Source organism: Danio aesculapii, chromosome 8 (assembly GCF_903798145.1).
Source record: "Danio aesculapii chromosome 8, fDanAes4.1, whole genome shotgun sequence".
Lineage (NCBI taxonomy): Eukaryota > Metazoa > Chordata > Actinopteri > Cypriniformes > Danionidae > Danio > Danio aesculapii.
The window spans coordinates 35,304,987-35,322,482 of NC_079442.1; the positions used below are offsets into that span (position 1 = coordinate 35,304,987).

At 35.2% G+C, this 17,496-nt stretch overlaps 1 protein-coding gene and 1 non-coding gene across 2 annotated transcripts in view; one reads left to right on the forward strand and one right to left on the reverse strand.

The window, feature by feature from the left end:
* The window catches only part of tnni3k (TNNI3 interacting kinase), a 22,071-nt gene that overhangs the window by 493 nt on the left and 4,082 nt on the right, over nt 1–17,496 (forward strand). The window contains exons 3-21 of the mRNA XM_056463843.1: nt 80–165; nt 430–527; nt 640–750; nt 2,238–2,336; nt 2,417–2,555; nt 2,956–3,100; nt 3,219–3,323; nt 4,488–4,582; nt 4,951–5,100; nt 5,745–5,831; nt 5,976–6,032; nt 6,347–6,439; nt 7,477–7,534; nt 7,612–7,806; nt 9,798–9,902; nt 10,085–10,137; nt 12,535–12,587; nt 12,845–12,977; nt 15,237–15,346. Coding sequence (XP_056319818.1) covers nt 80–165; nt 430–527; nt 640–750; nt 2,238–2,336; nt 2,417–2,555; nt 2,956–3,100; nt 3,219–3,323; nt 4,488–4,582; nt 4,951–5,100; nt 5,745–5,831; nt 5,976–6,032; nt 6,347–6,439; nt 7,477–7,534; nt 7,612–7,806; nt 9,798–9,902; nt 10,085–10,137; nt 12,535–12,587; nt 12,845–12,977; nt 15,237–15,346 — 1,972 coding nt within the window. The remainder of the gene's footprint in view (nt 1–79; nt 166–429; nt 528–639; nt 751–2,237; nt 2,337–2,416; nt 2,556–2,955; nt 3,101–3,218; nt 3,324–4,487; nt 4,583–4,950; nt 5,101–5,744; nt 5,832–5,975; nt 6,033–6,346; nt 6,440–7,476; nt 7,535–7,611; nt 7,807–9,797; nt 9,903–10,084; nt 10,138–12,534; nt 12,588–12,844; nt 12,978–15,236; nt 15,347–17,496) is intronic.
* Nucleotides 3,757–3,884, reverse strand: LOC130234346 (U6atac minor spliceosomal RNA). Its single transcript, XR_008838304.1, has one exon. It is a non-coding gene; the product is annotated as a U6atac minor spliceosomal RNA (small nuclear RNA).

The window sequence follows — 17,496 nt, forward strand, 5'->3', positions numbered from 1 at the left end:
CCGCCACAAGGACTGAGTGGATGTAAAGATGTATTAATGCTGGAGTTTTCATTTCTGTGAAATCGTTTCAATGATACAGCTCAGATGAAGCATTCAATAAAGTGAACTTGAATTATCGCACAGAGAGTGGACTTTCCCTGCTACATCTCTGCTGCGTATGTGGAGGTAAAACGTTATCTGTTATGATGCAATATGTTTGTTTTGAAAACATGATGCATGATTCATCATTCAATATTGTTAGAATGTCTGTCGAAATCTATTTTCTCGTAGCTGATATACAAAAAACAATACTTTTGAATAGTGCAACCCTGAAAAAAAGTAAACAAAATAATATTGTACATTTATTACGTTCTAGATATTTAGCATACTCTCTACTAATACTGTAATTACTGGTAGTGCATAATCAACACATTCATTTTCTACTATCAGGGAATAAAGCTCACATCAGGACCCTCATGCTAAAAGGTTTGCGTCCGTCCAGACTCACCCGCAATGGATTTACTGCTCTGCACCTGGCAGCTTTCAAGGTTCATTTGGGATGCTGGGATGAATACGCTTTAGCAAATTATCCACATGCTAGGAGTTAATGTGATTATGATAAATAAGATTTAAGATGAGATATTTGTTTCTGTGATGCAGGATAATGCAGAATTGGTCACGGCGCTGCTGCATGGTGGAGCAGATATTCAGCAGGTGGGCTATGGAGCTCTCACTGCTCTACATATAGCTACTGTTGCTTCCCATCTCGAGGTGAGTGCTGGATCACCTGAAATCAAACTAGGGTTTTAACCAGAAAGTTAGATTTGCTTTATGTTATTTATGTTTGCTTTAGTGATTAAAGTTGGTCTTAAAGCAAGAAAAAGGTCTTCGGATTTACAAAACCCACTCTAACAGGTGTTCTTTTCTTTACCAGGATTCATGTATTGTATGTAAACTACCTCTAATGCCTCAGCTGCGTGTGTGTGTATTTGTTTATTTTAAGAAATCATAATAAATCTAAATTAAATCCCAGAGCTTCACAGACATAACTATCATTTTGTTTTTTTTGATTCCGAAAGGATGCTGTGTGTATTTGTCACTTGTGGCTTGTGAAAACGGCAGCACTCTTCCAAAAACGCTCAGCTGTGAGCGCTTCTCCAATCTTTTAAAAAAATCACTGAGAACTCATGCTGTTGGCACTCTTAAAATGCAGTGCTTTCATTGACAGCAAATACAGAGAAATATGCTCAATTCGGGAAAAAAACAATTCAATATCCACACAAACTAATTGCAATAAACAACTGCAACACACTGTCTGACAGCTGGCTTTCTGCGTGTGTGCTTTGTGTATGTTCACTCAATAAAAAGCATTTATCGGGAGTTTAAACTGATAAGGCTTTAAAACACATGCAGATGTTTTATTTTTTTTGTAAGAGTACCTGAGGTACGAGCTGTAGAGGTATCACGCTCTTTTGGAAAGAGGACAGGGAACAGCAGCTCATTAGCATTTATAGATGTACACAAAAATTGCATGTTTTTGTTTCCATCCACACTGAAAAAAGTGTTGCATGCAAAACTGTTGCAAACAATTTATTTGTGTTGAATTTAAACAAGCAAATTTAATTTAATAATGTTCAACTTAATTTGTTTGTTTAAGTTCAGCCCAAATAAATTGTTTACAACTACTTAACATAAAAAAATGAGTAAATCCAAGGAATCATCTTTGAATAATTTTTTTCAGTGCAAAGAGAGAGATTTACAGCTTGGTACAATAAATGACCCATGAGGTGTTGAGCTAAAACTTCACAGATACTTTTAGAGGATCTATAGCTTTATGTTGTGTTTGGTTAAAAAAAACATAATATGGGCCCTTTGTGAATCCCATCTTTACACAGCAACACTCCTTTAATATGCTGAATAATCGGTGCACTGAAAAAAGTGTTGCATGCAAAACTGTTGCAAACAATTTATTTGTGTTGAATTAAAACAAACAAATTCAATTTAATAATGTTCAACTTAATTTGTTTGTTTAAATTCAGCCCAAATAAATTGTTTACAACCACATAATGTAAAAAAATTTAGTAAATCCAAGGAATCATCTTTGAATCATTTTTTTCAGTGTGCAGTGAAGAGTTAAATGTACAGTAACAAAAACAGCTGGTGGATGGTGGGCAAATTTCAAAATTCTATCTACTGTACTGGTTACAGATTTTTCCTCCCAAAATATTGTCAAAATGTGTTTCCTACTTGTCCTTTAGGTTGTTGATATTCTTTTACAACACGGTGCATATGTCAATGTTCAGGATGCAGTGTTCTTCACGCCTCTGCATATTGCAGCTTACTTTGGCCATGAGCAGGTCAGTATTTACTTCACAACATCAATGTTCAGCATCTAGATAACAGCTTGCTCATGATCTTTTTGTTCTTTGTGGGATAGGTCTGCAAGCTTCTTATGAAATTCGGGGCTGATGTCAATGCCAGTGGAGAGGTGGGGGACAGGCCGCTTCACCTGGCCGCAGCTAAAGGTTTTCTGGGGATTGTCAAATTGCTGATGGACGACGGCAGCAAAACTGACGGTGAGAGATCTTATTTGGATATATCACCCAAAAATTTAAATTCTCTTATCATTTACTCATACTCCACTTGTTCCAAACCTGTTTGAGTTTATTTCTGTTGTCAAACACAAAGGAGGATTTGCTAAAGAATATTGGGAAAACAGCCATTGATGTTGATTCCTGCTATGGATGTCAATGGCTGCCTTTTTCCCAACATTCTTCAGATTATCTTGTTGTGTGTTTATCATGGGTGAACTATCCTTTTATCCTTTTATTACTTGCAATGTGCTGAATAATATCACTATTGCCTTCCAGGTTGTGTCGAATATAGATGAATTGAATTTGATTAACTCGCCCTTGTTATTAACGTTGAATTGGTCTAAAACTGATTGACTCAAAAGTTTACCTCGACTCCAAACAGTCAACGCTCAAGACAACGAGGATCACGTTCCCCTTCATTTCTGTGCTCGCTTTGGACACCAAGAGGTGGTCCGTTTCCTTCTTCAGGGCAGTTTTGATGTTCAGCCGCACTGTGTCAACATCTACGGCGATACACCTCTCCATCTGTGAGTTCACCTGAGAAAAAGTACACAACATTAACAAACCACTAAATCACCTGACAACAGCAAAAGCGATTATGATTTTAGTCTGTCATAATTTTTAGTCTTTATGCTTCCCTGTCAGAGCCTGCTACAATGGAAAATTTGAAGCGGTGAAAGAGATTATTCAGTTATCTGGGACGGAGAGTCTGTCTAAGGAGAACATCTTCAGTGAGACTGCTTTTCACAGGTACAGCTTACATTTGAATTTGTCCAAAAGCTTAGGCTGCTTACTTGCTTTTTACAGGTAGTAACCGTTAAGGGCACCTCATGAAACTGATTTCAGACAAACTTGAGACAGCATAATAATTTAATCATATACAACAAAAGATAGAGAGATCTGTGGTGATAACTAAGGGAATATTTGTTTACTACAATTTTAGGTTCTTGTTTGAAATACTATCAAACGTGAAAAAAACATTAGTCAAACACATGCATTTACACACAAAATGATACAGTGCTATGAGATGCTATGATTTGATCAGAAGAAGGTATCTCCTGAGACAGTAAGTGAAGCAGAATTTGCATTTCGTTGCCCCCTGCATTTCGTAGCCTTGTACATGTGTGATGACAATAAATTTTTTTTTTTTTTTTTTTTTTTTTTTTTTTTTTTTTTTTTTTTAAATAAAACTTGGTTAGAGATGCCACGAAGTAGGTGGCAATGCCTTAACCATATGTGTGTTGAAGGCCACTAGGACCTCTTCCATCCTTGTCAAGGGGAGTGCTAACCTTCTCTCCTTTCATACAACACGATGACAATAAATTGAATCTAATCTAATCTAATTTGCACATCCCTAGATGCATTTTTGCCTTCAGCGGATGCCCTTGTAGCTGCAACCCAGTACTGGGAAACACTCATACACTCTCGCATACACTCACACACTGTGGCCAATTTTGTTTACCCAATTCACCTATAGCGCATGTCTTTGGACTGTGAGGGAAACCGAAGCACCCGGAGGAAACCCATGCCAACAAGGGGAGAACATGCAAACTCCACACAGAAATAACAACTGGCCCAGCTGAGACTCGAAGCAGTGACCTTCTTGCTGTGATATATGCAATATACATGCATATCCATACACACACAAACACACACACAAATACATACATATATACATACAGAAATCTTTAAGTATACAGTATAAGTATAAAAGGGAAGAACTATCTGCATAATGTTAGAGAGGTACATAAATGAAAAGATTGTCTAATAAAAGGTATGCAAATCAGATCAAACAAAAATTTGTCACCTACATCTTAAAAGACAGAACACTGTCCAATTTTATTATATGCTTTATGGGTTACGATATCTGCTGATATTGTTACACACTAAATGAGGGTTAATTGTTGTCTGTAGTGCCTGCACCTATGGCAAGAACCTGGAAATGGTGAAGTATCTGCTTGGTCAGAATGCGATGAGCATCAACCATCAGGGTCGAGATGGACACACAGGTAGTATGACAGCAGTAATGTATGCTTAAAGGGATAGTTCACCCAGAAATAAAAATTTACCCAGTATTTATCACCCTCAAGTGGTTTCCAAACCTTTATGAGATTCCTTGAACACAAAAGAAGATACTTTGAAAAATGATAGAAACCTGTAACCATTGACTTCCATAGTTGGAATAACAAATACTATGTACGTCAATGGTTACAGGTTTCCAACATTTTTCAAAATATCTTTTTTTCTGTTCAACAACTCAGAATTTTCAGCCTGGGATGAATTTTAATAACCGGAAACTGTTTCTGCTCTTATCATCGGTCTTAGACATCTCACTGCTTTAAGATTTAATGTGTTGTAAACTATATTGAAATAACAGGTCTGCATAGTGCCTGTTTCCATGGCCACATCCGACTAGTCCAGTTTCTTCTGGACAATGGAGCAGACATGAATCTGGTGGCTTGTGACCCCAGCCGATCCAGTGGAGAAAAGGACGAACAGACTTGCTTAATGTGGGCCTATGAGAAAGGTAAACACGGAGAATCTTTCTGTCTATCTGTGCATCTGTCTATTCTTATAGGTGATTTTCTATTTATATATATATATATATATATATATATATATATATATATATATATATATATATATATATATATATATATATATATATATATATATATATATATATAATGCTTAAATAATGTGCAAAATCAAAAACTCAGACTTTTATTTCAAATTCCAATTTTAGACAACATTTAAAGGGATACTTCATCCCAAAATTAAAATGACCCCATCATTTACTCCGCTTTATGTGGTTTTAAAGGGCCATGAAATCCTCCTGTCTCAGCAGGGTGTTTTCACCCTAGTGACCCTTTGAACATTTTTGAGTTTCATTCTTCTGCTGAACACAAAAGAAGATATTTTGAAGAATGCTGATTGGGAACCATTGACTTAGTAGGGAAAAATTACTGTAGAATTCAATGGGTTCCATGAACCAGCATTTAAAAAAAATATCTTTTGTGTTCAACAGATGAAAGAATTGGAATAGGTTTTAAACAAATGAAGAGTGAGTAAATGAAGACAGAAATTTCATTTGTGATTCAACTATCTCTTTAAGACTAAATGTAACTGAAAAAGCCTTTGTTCTCTTTTACATGTGTATGTTTTTTTCAGGCCACGATGCCATTGTTACTCTGCTAAAACACTACAAACGACCTCAGGATGATTCACCCTGCAATGAGTATTCTCAACCAGGAGGGGGTATGAGACTCTTTCCACACATGGACTGACAGATTTTTACTGTGAATTACATACATGAACATTTCGGATGTTGTTGTGAATTTTAGGGTGAGTACGAAGGGAGAGAAATGATTATGCTTAGTTGTAACTTGTTGTCTATTGCAGATGGGTCTTACGTTTCTGTCCCCTCTCCCCTGGGAAAGATCAAAAGTATGACTAAAGGTAAAACACGCAGTTAGACCCGACTCACTGATTTACTGTTGCTATGAGACTCATTTATGTTTCTGAACTGCTGCTACCCACAGTCCTAGGGTATCTTCAGAGAGTCAGTGAGTCAGAAACTGTGTCCAAACATCCTCCCACTGCGTAATTGCTGCAGTTCAAGCCTTTAGTTTGTATTACACATAAACGAAGCCATCTTTCATGACTCATAAAGGCATATGTCAACAACATGAGCTAAATCAGACACGATTAGAGCTTCAAATGATGATTGATGTGAAGACATAAAAGCAAGCAAACTCCTCTTTTCTTCTCAGAGAAGGCAGATGTGCTTCTCCTGAGAGCAAGTCTTCCGTCAAACTTCCACCTTCAACTCTCTGAACTGGAGTTTAATGAGATTATTGGATCAGGTATAGTACATCACTTAAGGTGAGACACTGCAGGTGAACAGAGTTAAAACCTAATAGTTATCACCATACTTCTCTAGCTGATTAAGTGTGAATTTTTTTTTCGTTCGAAAAGATTTCTTAAATGTTGTTTAAATATGCAAATTAGTCACATTTGCATATACAGTGGGGAAAATAAGTTTTTTTTCCAGGGGATAATATTTCTAAAGGTGCTGTTGACATGGAATTGAATCAGATTTTGGTAAAAACCCAAACAATATAAACATAAAAATAAAACAAAACAAAAACATCTGATAAATGAGTTCTGTTTAATAACGATGAAATGAAACGAGGAGAAAGCACTGAACTACTGAAATGTATTTAATACTTTATATAAACGTTTTTTAATGATGGCAGCTTAAAGATGCCTCTCATATGGAGAATGAAGTCTAATGAATTGCTCAGGTGTGAGTTTTTCACAGACTTCAACAGAGTGTAAAAATCTTAATGGTTCTGTGGGTCTCGTCTATCAAATCTGATCTTTAATTTGTATTTTCTATTGGATTCATCAGATGATTGGTTGGGCCATTCGACAGCTTGATTTTCTTTCTCTGAAAGCAGTTGATGGTTTCCATGGCTGTGTTCTGGATCATTGTCTTCATCTCGTTTTACGCTTGAACAACTAAATGAATGCTGAAGTCTATTTAACTGAATGAATTGCAATTACATTACAACATCGATGCTGTTAAAACAACCTTGTCAAATTGAAATTAGTCGCATTAAGCTCTCACCGGAAGTTTATCGTTGGCCTTAAAACTCTAGATGTGCATAAAGCCCACTGAACTCAACAGGCATAAATAGATAAACGGTGTCAAAAGTAATAACTAAAAAGGTATTTTGGATATTTTCTTTACATTAGACTAAAAGTACACCATGAAAAATCTCAAAATTGATAAGCTTTTAAAAAAAAAAACAGTTTTTGGACTGCAGTGTCCTGTCCTAAATATCAAATATTAATACCCATTAAACCCTTATCCACTAAAACACCTGCATCTATACAGGCTCCTTCGGAAAGGTCTACAAAGGAAAATGTCGCAATAAGATAGTAGCAATTAAACGGTAAGTTTTTTTTTTTTTACTAGTTTTCTCCACATCATCTATAAAGTGAACTGCATTATCTACATACCTTTCCACAGGTACCGGCCAAACACATACTGCTCAAAGTCCGACACTGATATGTTCTGTCGAGAAGTGTCTATCCTGTGTCGCCTCAACCACCCCTGCGTGATCCAGTTTATGGGAGCATGTCTGGACGACCCCAGTCAGTTTGCCATCGTAACCCAATACGTTTCTGGAGGATCACTGTTCTCGCTACTGCATGAACAGAAGAGGTCATTTCAAGAGTATTATTATAATGATCAAATGACATTAATATATTGTTATCATATATTGTTATCTATTAAAAAAATCATTTTTTAAACTTTATATTCATCAAACAATCATTATAAAACAGATTATTTCCCACAACATAGATAATAATAAGAAATGATTACAAATCAGAATCTTCGAATGATTTCTGAGGGGTTGTATGACACTGAAAAATGGAGTAATGGCTACAATTTATAGTTATGTGTTTGAGTATAACTTTTTTTTTTTAAACTGATGACTAAACTCAGTATTGCCAGCAATAAAAATGCTGCATACGAGCATTTTGTTGCAAAACATAATAAAAAGTGTGTCATGTTTTCATTAGTTTATATACATTTTTAGACAACACAATAGAAATGTTTTAAAGGACACCCATGTTGAAAATCATCTTTTGTAAGCTGTTTGGACCGAACTGTAAGTAGGTATAGTGTGTACACAGTCATATTGGGGTGATATAAAGACAATAGGTCTCTTTTTAAAATTTCCTGACGTTAAAATAGGATCCAAATCCCTCCCATTTTGAGGCCCACCACAACGTGACGTAGTAGTGCGGTTTCCCCACCCACCAAATTGATTGAGACATTAACATGTCTGCGTAGTAACACGTATAATCAAATCAACAAGACAGGACATGCGCAAAGCAACTAGGATTAAAAGATCTGTTCAGCTCTCTGTGATCATCATCAAATGTGATCAAGAACGAATTTTACAAGTTTAAAATGGTTTTAAAACAGTGCATGTTTGTAATAAATTACAGCAAATTTACCATCTTCACTTTATCACCACAGCGCATGTCAGTATAATTATAAAAGAAGATGCTTCAGTCCTGGTTTGTGGAGATTAAATCAGGTTTATTCCGTACATTAACATAACGAATATCTATACAGCAGTGGATAATAACGTGTATCCTGTCACATTTGACGTGTAAAAATAGTGCAAAGTTAATCGCATGTGCTCTGTGTTTTTGTGTGTATGTGCGTGAACTTTGTAACGACATTGTGTCTTATCGCAGAAAGGCTTGAATTACTCCACAACAAATAAATCAATATAATCATTGGGAAAGTTCTTACTGTAGTATTTCTCACAAACGTTATGTGAGATCTGCTTCCTTCATGTCTGTCACTGTGCTGTTTATCTGATTCTGCCGGAGATTGAGGCACACTCTGACAGGCAGACGAGGAGAACTAACTCATTTGCATTAAAGGCAAAGGCAACAAAAACAGCTACAATGTGTTCACAGTTGAAAATTGCAATATTCAGAAAGCTAAAATAATCTGGTGGGTGTTTTAAGCTGAAACTTTACAGACACATTCTGGAGACACAAAAGACTTATCTTAAATTCTGAAAAAGGGGTAAAATTGTTGCCCTTTAACTTCAAACGTGGAATAACACTGATTTCAGAATCAGTCATTTTCTGAAAAAATCATTATCTTAATGAATGCATTACGCTATGCTCCTAATGATTCGGAAGAAGCACTATCAGAAATGTATATAATTAAAAATATACTCAAACACATACTTAATAAATCTAGTAAAATGAGAATGTTCCATAGCTGTATATTTGTAACAAACATGTATATATACAGTATATTTGGGTCTGGCTTGCCTGGGAGTGTATGGAGATTCAATTACATAAAAGTTTATGGAAGTGGGTGGTCAGTGGTGCAATTGCTATTACCATGGTAACAGCAACTTTGGTGGATCTCAAATTTAGAGTTCAAAAGGGCTCATTTTCAAAAAGAAGCCGACTGGAATGTGTTCATAAGGTATTCAATTCGAAGCAATCCAGGATCTGTATCTCTAAATTAAGACCTGCATCAATACCACCAAACCGACACCCATGCTTTATATGCAGTTTAAGATGACGATCATCTCATTGATCTGTTTGAGTTGGTTTTGTGCATCGATCAGTGGAGGGAAGGAGGTGTTCACTTAATCATGTCTTTACACCTAGGATCATTGATCTGCAGTCCAAGCTCATCATTGCCATTGATGTAGCCAAGGGCATGGAGTATCTGCACAATCTGACCCAGCCAATCATTCACAGAGATCTGAACAGGTAATTCACCTCCATCATCACCATCATCAGATGGTTTGTTCAATAATCTCAGCCCATTTGTTAAAACCATCCTATCACATGAAAATCTGGACATTTTCAGACTGTCAATGCTCATAGCAATGATGAAAAAGTTTTTCAAATATTATTTTGAGCTCTTTGTTCAACCACATTTCTTTTTTCAGTCATAATATTCTGCTCTATGAGGACGGACATGCTGTGGTGGCTGATTTTGGAGGTAAGGAAGGCCACACACTTAACATTACACCTAACTCAAGCCTTACAGAACCTTTTCTTTTGTGTTTTATTTAGTTGAATTAGTATTGACTACATATACATGGAACCAAAGAATTGAACTGACACCTAATCAAACTAAACAGCCTTCATGTAAACAGTTATTAACATGATTCATTCGATCTAAATGAATTTTAAAGGATTTGTCTAAAACTTGATTGAATTGAAAACTGACACTAGAAAAGTGTGCATTTAATGTAGAAATGTCAAAGTGTTGTATGACACACACAGCTGGCTTTTTTAGGACTTTATTTTGTTTAGCTTTGTTGGCACTAAGCTTTATATGCACTTCTTCTAAAATATTGAAATATTTAAAGCTTTTCTAAACAAAAGCAACGCAGAACGATTAGCTAGTATCTTGATGCAGTAGGAAGCTATATTTGTGCTATGTGTACATGTCAGAAGTTCAAATCGGATTTGAAGATACATATAAATACACACAACTCAATCAGTTTTGTAAACATTGTGTTTGATTTATCAGTCAGAATGATTTAATTCCCACAGAAACACAAAGAAGTTAAGTGTAGCCAAAATATATGCTATATGTAGAATTCAGAAACTCTTGTTAGTAGCAACACAGATGCCAATTAAGTCAACTTCACCCAGTAACATATTGTTTGTGCTTGTGTACACCAAACATACAAACTTATATACTACATGCAGAGTTCTTTTTTTTTTAAGAAAGAATGCATCAATCTTCTGATGGACAAGCTCTAAAACAAAAACCAGATGGGGCAATTAAACTTATTTTTAAATAGGTTTAACTTATTTTTATTAAACTTTTTATTTTTAAGTATATATATATATATATATATATATATATATATATATATATATATATATATATATATATATACATACATTATTATTATTATTATTATTATTTTTTATTATTATCATTTTTTTTTTTTCCAGAAAAACCCCTTCCCCCAAAAATGTACCTCTTACAGATGAGGGAATAATAATAAAAAAATACAAAATGAATAAAATAAAAATAATACAAAATAAATAAATAAAAAAGTACTGCCATCATAAATACTTTTCAGAGAATACATTTGTACATCAAGTTACATTGTAGTTACTGTACCTAAGACTACATTGGTGATAGGTTCATTAACCTAAATGTACATATCTAAATATGTTGTAATACTTTTCCACCTCTTCAGAAAAATATCAGTCTTCATTTGTAGACATGCTGTCATTTTTCCATTACATAGACCTCTTTAAGTCTCTGATTCCATTGAGGCACCTTTGGAAAACCTTCTTCCATTCAAAGTACTGTTACCATTTTTTTTGCAACCAGTAATAATATCCTTAGTATAAATCTTGTTTCTTCATTAAACATTTCTTTGGACAGTGCTCCCAGTAAGCACACAACTGGATTGATGGGTATTTCTATATCTAATATCTTATCTATTTCTTAACATTTTTCCAAAATTCTTGAATCTTAGGGCAGTCCCAAAAAATGTGGGTATGATCTCCTGTTTTACCACATTTTCTCCAACACAAAGCAACAGATGCTTTTCACTGGGTGACGACACAGTGCGACGACACAGCGGCCGCTGGTTCAATTTCTAGCCAAGAATCATTGGTCATCTGGTTATCCTTATGATCACGCATGGACGGATCATAAAGATGTCTGTACAGTCATACCTGTTTAAGGCAAAATCTCTTTAATGTGATTCATATTCAACTCAAATTAAATGCGGCTCAGCACGAACTGTTCGCTCGAGTCTCAAAAAATTGTGCGCTCCACCAGCCAAAAGCATGTCGCACTCACCCAAATCGAACCCCCGCAAACACCTTGATTACGTCACTGTCGCCACACGCACTCAAGCAAATTAGTGGACGTGTCGAATATAAACCAGCCTTTACACTTCAACTGACACTTGCACCAGTACATTTGCACCAGACACTTTCTTACAATCACTCTAGATCTCTAAAAAAATTGTCCATTTATAAAGTGTGCTTCACACAGGTGAGTAGGCTTGACAAACCACCAGTAGAAACACTCTTCTCTCTTTAAAAACAAAACAAAGCCCCTAACTCTAGCACTTAATTCTCTGAGCACTATCAGTTTGTTAGTATAATTAGCACTTCTTGTGTGTATTGCCTCGTCTTGTTGAATCGCTGAATGCCTCTTCCGTTTTAAGTCGCTTTGGACAAAAGTGTCAGCAAAATGACTAAATGTAAATGTCATAATGGTGACATGACCATGAGCTTTTACACAAGCCAAATACTAATCACTCAAATTTATATCATATAATTTGTAATTAAACAAATCCACTTTTAAAATCCTCTTCTGTTTATGTAACGCACACGTTTCTGTATTGCTCTACAGAGTCCCGCTTCCTGTTGTCTGTGGATGAGGACAATATGACTAAACAGCCTGGGGTAAAGCCATTCTGTGTTCTTAGCTAACGCTGTTTATTAATTATCATACATTAATAGCCACACACAAATCCTTCAGCACATGTAAGCAATTTAAATACTGCTTACATTGCAGATTTACCTCTCTTGTACGTCACGTTAAGTACGTCAGCGTATCCTTGGGGGTTTAATATGCTTGCATTTCCTTTGGGGGTTAGCAAGAGTTTTGTAAGTCACACATTGTTTCGTGTTCATCATTTTCCTCCGCTGATGCTGTACAGAACTTGCGCTGGATGGCCCCAGAGGTGTTTACTCAATGCACGCGCTACACGGTGAAAGCGGACATGTTCAGCTACGCCCTCTGCCTGTGGGAGCTGCTCACGGGGGAGATTCCCTTCGCACACCTCAAACCAGGCACTCAACACTTTTACTCTGTATTGTGCTTGCTGATGTTGACCATGATCCCAATTACATTAAGTTATAGGAAGTGTTGGGTAAGTTACTTCAAAAAAGTAATTAATTACGGATTACTAATTACATCATTAAAATTTTCTAACTTTGTCTGGAAAGTAACTTAGCTTCTCAATAAGGAAATCTATTACTTGACTCAATACTGCTTCAAAATTCCTGTAATTTTTTAATGCACAGACAATATAACTCTTAATTCTTTAAACTAGAGTCAAACAGGGCTGTTTATCTAAGTGAAAGAAAATGTTAAAAAATATACCTTTATGTATCAGAACATCATCATTTCAATGTAATGACCCCATTTTTCATGCTTAACATATATTATCATTTATTCTTTACTCATGTCAAGCCGTCTTGAAAGTCGTGAAAAAATAGAAATATTCTGCTAAATGTATTTGTATACAAAAAATATGATTGCTTATATAAAATATAAATTGATTTATATATAGAAATGTTGAATTTGGGTACAGTATTTAAGGCCAAGTAGATTATTATAAGTAATTATAACTAACTATATGACCTAAAAATTGAAGATAATACCTTATTTGACTTTTTCAGATGAAAATTAGTTTGATTACAGTAACTATTAATTACTGTTAATTACACCCAACACTGGTTATAAGGATTAACTTTCTTTATTGGTATACTATGTAACTTTTCCCCTCAAAAATGAAATAACTTAGTATATAATAAGTCCTTTATTTTTACAATCCATGGGTTTTGGTACTAGTATCAGGCATGAGTACATTCTTTTGGTGGATTTTCTCACACATCCCATAATGATCACGTTTAGTCAGTTGGAGTTTAGGGTTTTTTTGTGGTTGTTTGATTGGTTTGACCACATGAATGTCTACATTACAAAATCAGTCCGTCTAATGTTTTGACTGATTCATTCTAACTCATCAGTTTTTAAAAAACGTTTTATTTATATATTTTTTTTCCCAGAACAACCCCTTCCCCCAAAATTTTACCTTTAACAGATGAAGGAATAATAATAAAAATAAAAAATAAAATTAATACAAAATAAAAATGTACTGCCATCATAAATACTTTTCAGAGAATACATTTGTACATCAAGTTACATTGTAGTTACTGTACCTCAGACTACACTGGTGATATGTTAATTAACCTAAATATACATATCTAAATATGTTGTAATACTTTTCCACCTCTTCAGAAAAATATCAGTCTTCATTTGTAGACATGCTGTCATTTTTCCATTATATAGACCTCTTTAAGTCTCTGATTCCATTGAGGCACCTTAGAAAAACCTTCTTACATCCAATATACTGTTTTTTATACATATGTTATACATTTTTTTTGCAACCAGTAATAATATCCTTAGTATAAATCTTGTTTCTTCATTAAACATTTCTTTGGACAGTGCTCCCAGTAAGGACACAACTGGATTGAGGGGAATTTCTATATCTAATATCTTATCTATTTCTTAACATTATTCCAAGATTCTTGAATCTTAAGTCAGTCCCTAAAAATGTGGAATCTCCCAGTTTACCACATTTTCTCCAACACAAAGCAACAGAAAATTACAAAAGGAGTATTAAAGTACCTCATTTTTACTTTCCAATCAAATTATTTTCATAACTGATTATTAATTCCTCTAACTCATCAATTAAAATAATTTATTTAGCCAATAGATAGCCATGAGAACGATAACAGTAAATATAAGTCATTTAATTATGGGATGCCATGGTGCTGTGCAGGATTTTATTTGTAAGCCAACTTACAAATGTCTTTAGTGGTTTAAATAATCATCTTCTGGCCCTTACCATCTAAACTGGTTATCTTTGTGTTTTGGTTGTTTCATACACAGAGGTTTAGAGCTGACAACTTAAAGCTTAAAAGCAGAAGACTTACCCACTCAAGTGACATCTCTCCTCTTTAAATTTCATACATCTGTGCAGCGAATCACATTTAGAATCTGCAGAGCTGAAGCAAAAAACAACACATGATGCATGCAGTTATATTTATTGACCACTAGAAGGCAAAAAGCTACATACCTACCTTTAACTTCAGGTTTCAATTGCAGTTTCATGTATGACAGGCAAGAGGACATCAAGAACAGATGAACTAGAACTGTTGAACTATGTACTTTAAATTTTAGCATTAAAAAACCCTAGTGTTATATTAATGTAATTCTAATGAAGTTTTAATTAAAATGGTCTCACATGTGTGAAATGTTTACAGCTGCAGCCGCTGCAGATATGGCCTATCATCATGTTCGTCCACCGATTGGATACTCAATCCCCAAACCCATCTCTGCACTGCTCATGAGGGGCTGGAACGTTTGTCCAGAGGTCAGTGGGCCACATCTACCTGAAAATAAGACACACAGAGTACACTGTAAAAAAAGTCCAGGCTTTCACTCAATTCATTCATGTTGTCTAAACACAGATTGATTAAGTTAACTTCATTGTATTTACAAATTTAAGTGGATTGAACATAAAACAATGAAGCCCCCCTTCCCCCCTAAACACCTCTAATCACAAGACTTGTAATTTTTCAGCTCATTTTAAATAAGTAGGTTGAACAAGCAGCAGAAAAGTGTAGTTTATCAAGAGATATGAAACTATTTGACATTTATTTTACTTTAAATGCATGTTAAACAGTAAAAAAGAACTATGAACATGATATTCGTTGCTTTTGCAGAGGTTTGTTTTATGATTAAATTCACTGCGTCTTATTTAAAGTTAAAGAAAACACAAAAAATGGTATTGAAAGAATAACATTTTATTAATTTGTTTATTGTATGTCACTTAAATTCATTCATGAAGTACCTCTCTGTTCTGCCGAGTTCATCTATAATCCTTCAGATTACGCAGAATCCCTCATATCTGGAGCTCAGGACGAGTTTGTATTTCTAATTTTGTTAATGAGCATCCAGTTGCTAGCCTACTGCGTGTCTCTGCAACAAACCTGAGCCAGGTGCTTTCTCATGTTCATGGTTATTGCGATGTTCTCAGCGCTGATCCCTCAGGTGTGGCTGAAACTGTGTCAAGTGCGCTTGTTAGGAATGTGCCCTGCAACCAACTGCAGTTTGACACCAGCCTCTAGGGCATGGAGCTTTTGCTGAGCAACAATTTAAAAGAGCCAGGATGCTAATAGCTTGTACAGTGCTTTTGCTTAAAGGGATAGCTCACCCAAAAATGTATATTCACTAATAAGACTGCCAGCATTTCAAAATCCCACTCCTCGCATCCCACAGATCTGCATATTTTGCATGTCTCTCTTATTTAGCACACCTGATTTAGATAATCAGCTCGTTAGAAGAGCTCCATGCATGAACTGTGTTCTGCCTGACATGTCCCTACTACAGTGTGCATTGATCTCTTCTCCCTTCTCCTTCAATACAATCAGTGGTGTAAAGTAACAAATGACCAATACTCATATTACTGTAATTGAGGAGTGTTTCCCAGGAATTGTATTTTAAAAGTTGCATCAAAAGTGTCCAAGAATTGTCCAAAATCTTTACACACATTGACCCAGAGACTGTTTAGATGTATGGCACTGATGAGAAGATGACGGATGTTTACTGTATAAAGACCGAAATGGACTTAAACACCCAGCAGGCACAATACAACAACATGACATAAGATTGACGTTGTACCCCAACATCGTAGGGACGTTGCATTTTGTTTAGAAATGAAAATTGGGTGTACATCAGAACCCAATGTCAGGCCGACGTCAATGTCCAACGTCCAACCTGAAATCAACCAAATATCAACGTCTAATGATGTTACAGCTTGAAGTTGTGTGGCATTATTGCTATGACGTCATGTTGGATTTTGGTGCCATACCTAACAAATAAATGTCAGAATTTTGGTTTAAGATGTTCGCTCAACGTTGGATTTTGGTCACTTTTTAACAGAACCTAAAATCAACCAAATATCAACGTGTGACGTCTTTATTGGACATCAAAATAACGTGCTTAGATGCTGGTTAGAAACTGAATTTTGATCAACCGACATCACAACCTAAATCTAACCTAATATTAACATCTTATGACGTTGTGTTCCTGCTGGGCAATGACTGAATGCACTACAGAATGTTACGTTTACACACATCCACAAATTACATAGAAATGCATCGACTTTTTACAAAGTAATACCCACTACTCCTGAGTACTTTTAAAAGGTCTACTTTTTACTCATACTTTGAGTGATATTCACAACAGATACTTTTACTCGCACTACATTTTAGGCAAGTAATGGTACTTTTACTTAAGTATGATTTTTCAGTACTCTTTCCACCACTGAATACAATCTCCCAGAGAAACCTTTATTTCACTTTGTTGTTCATTCATTGATTTACACAACGGCATTATTTGCATGGTCATAATAAAGAAATGTGAAGTGTGACATAATATGTATAATATAAATAAATAAAGAAATACAATATAAGTTGACGTATCACACACTAAAATGCCATTTGACTGAATCTTATATGC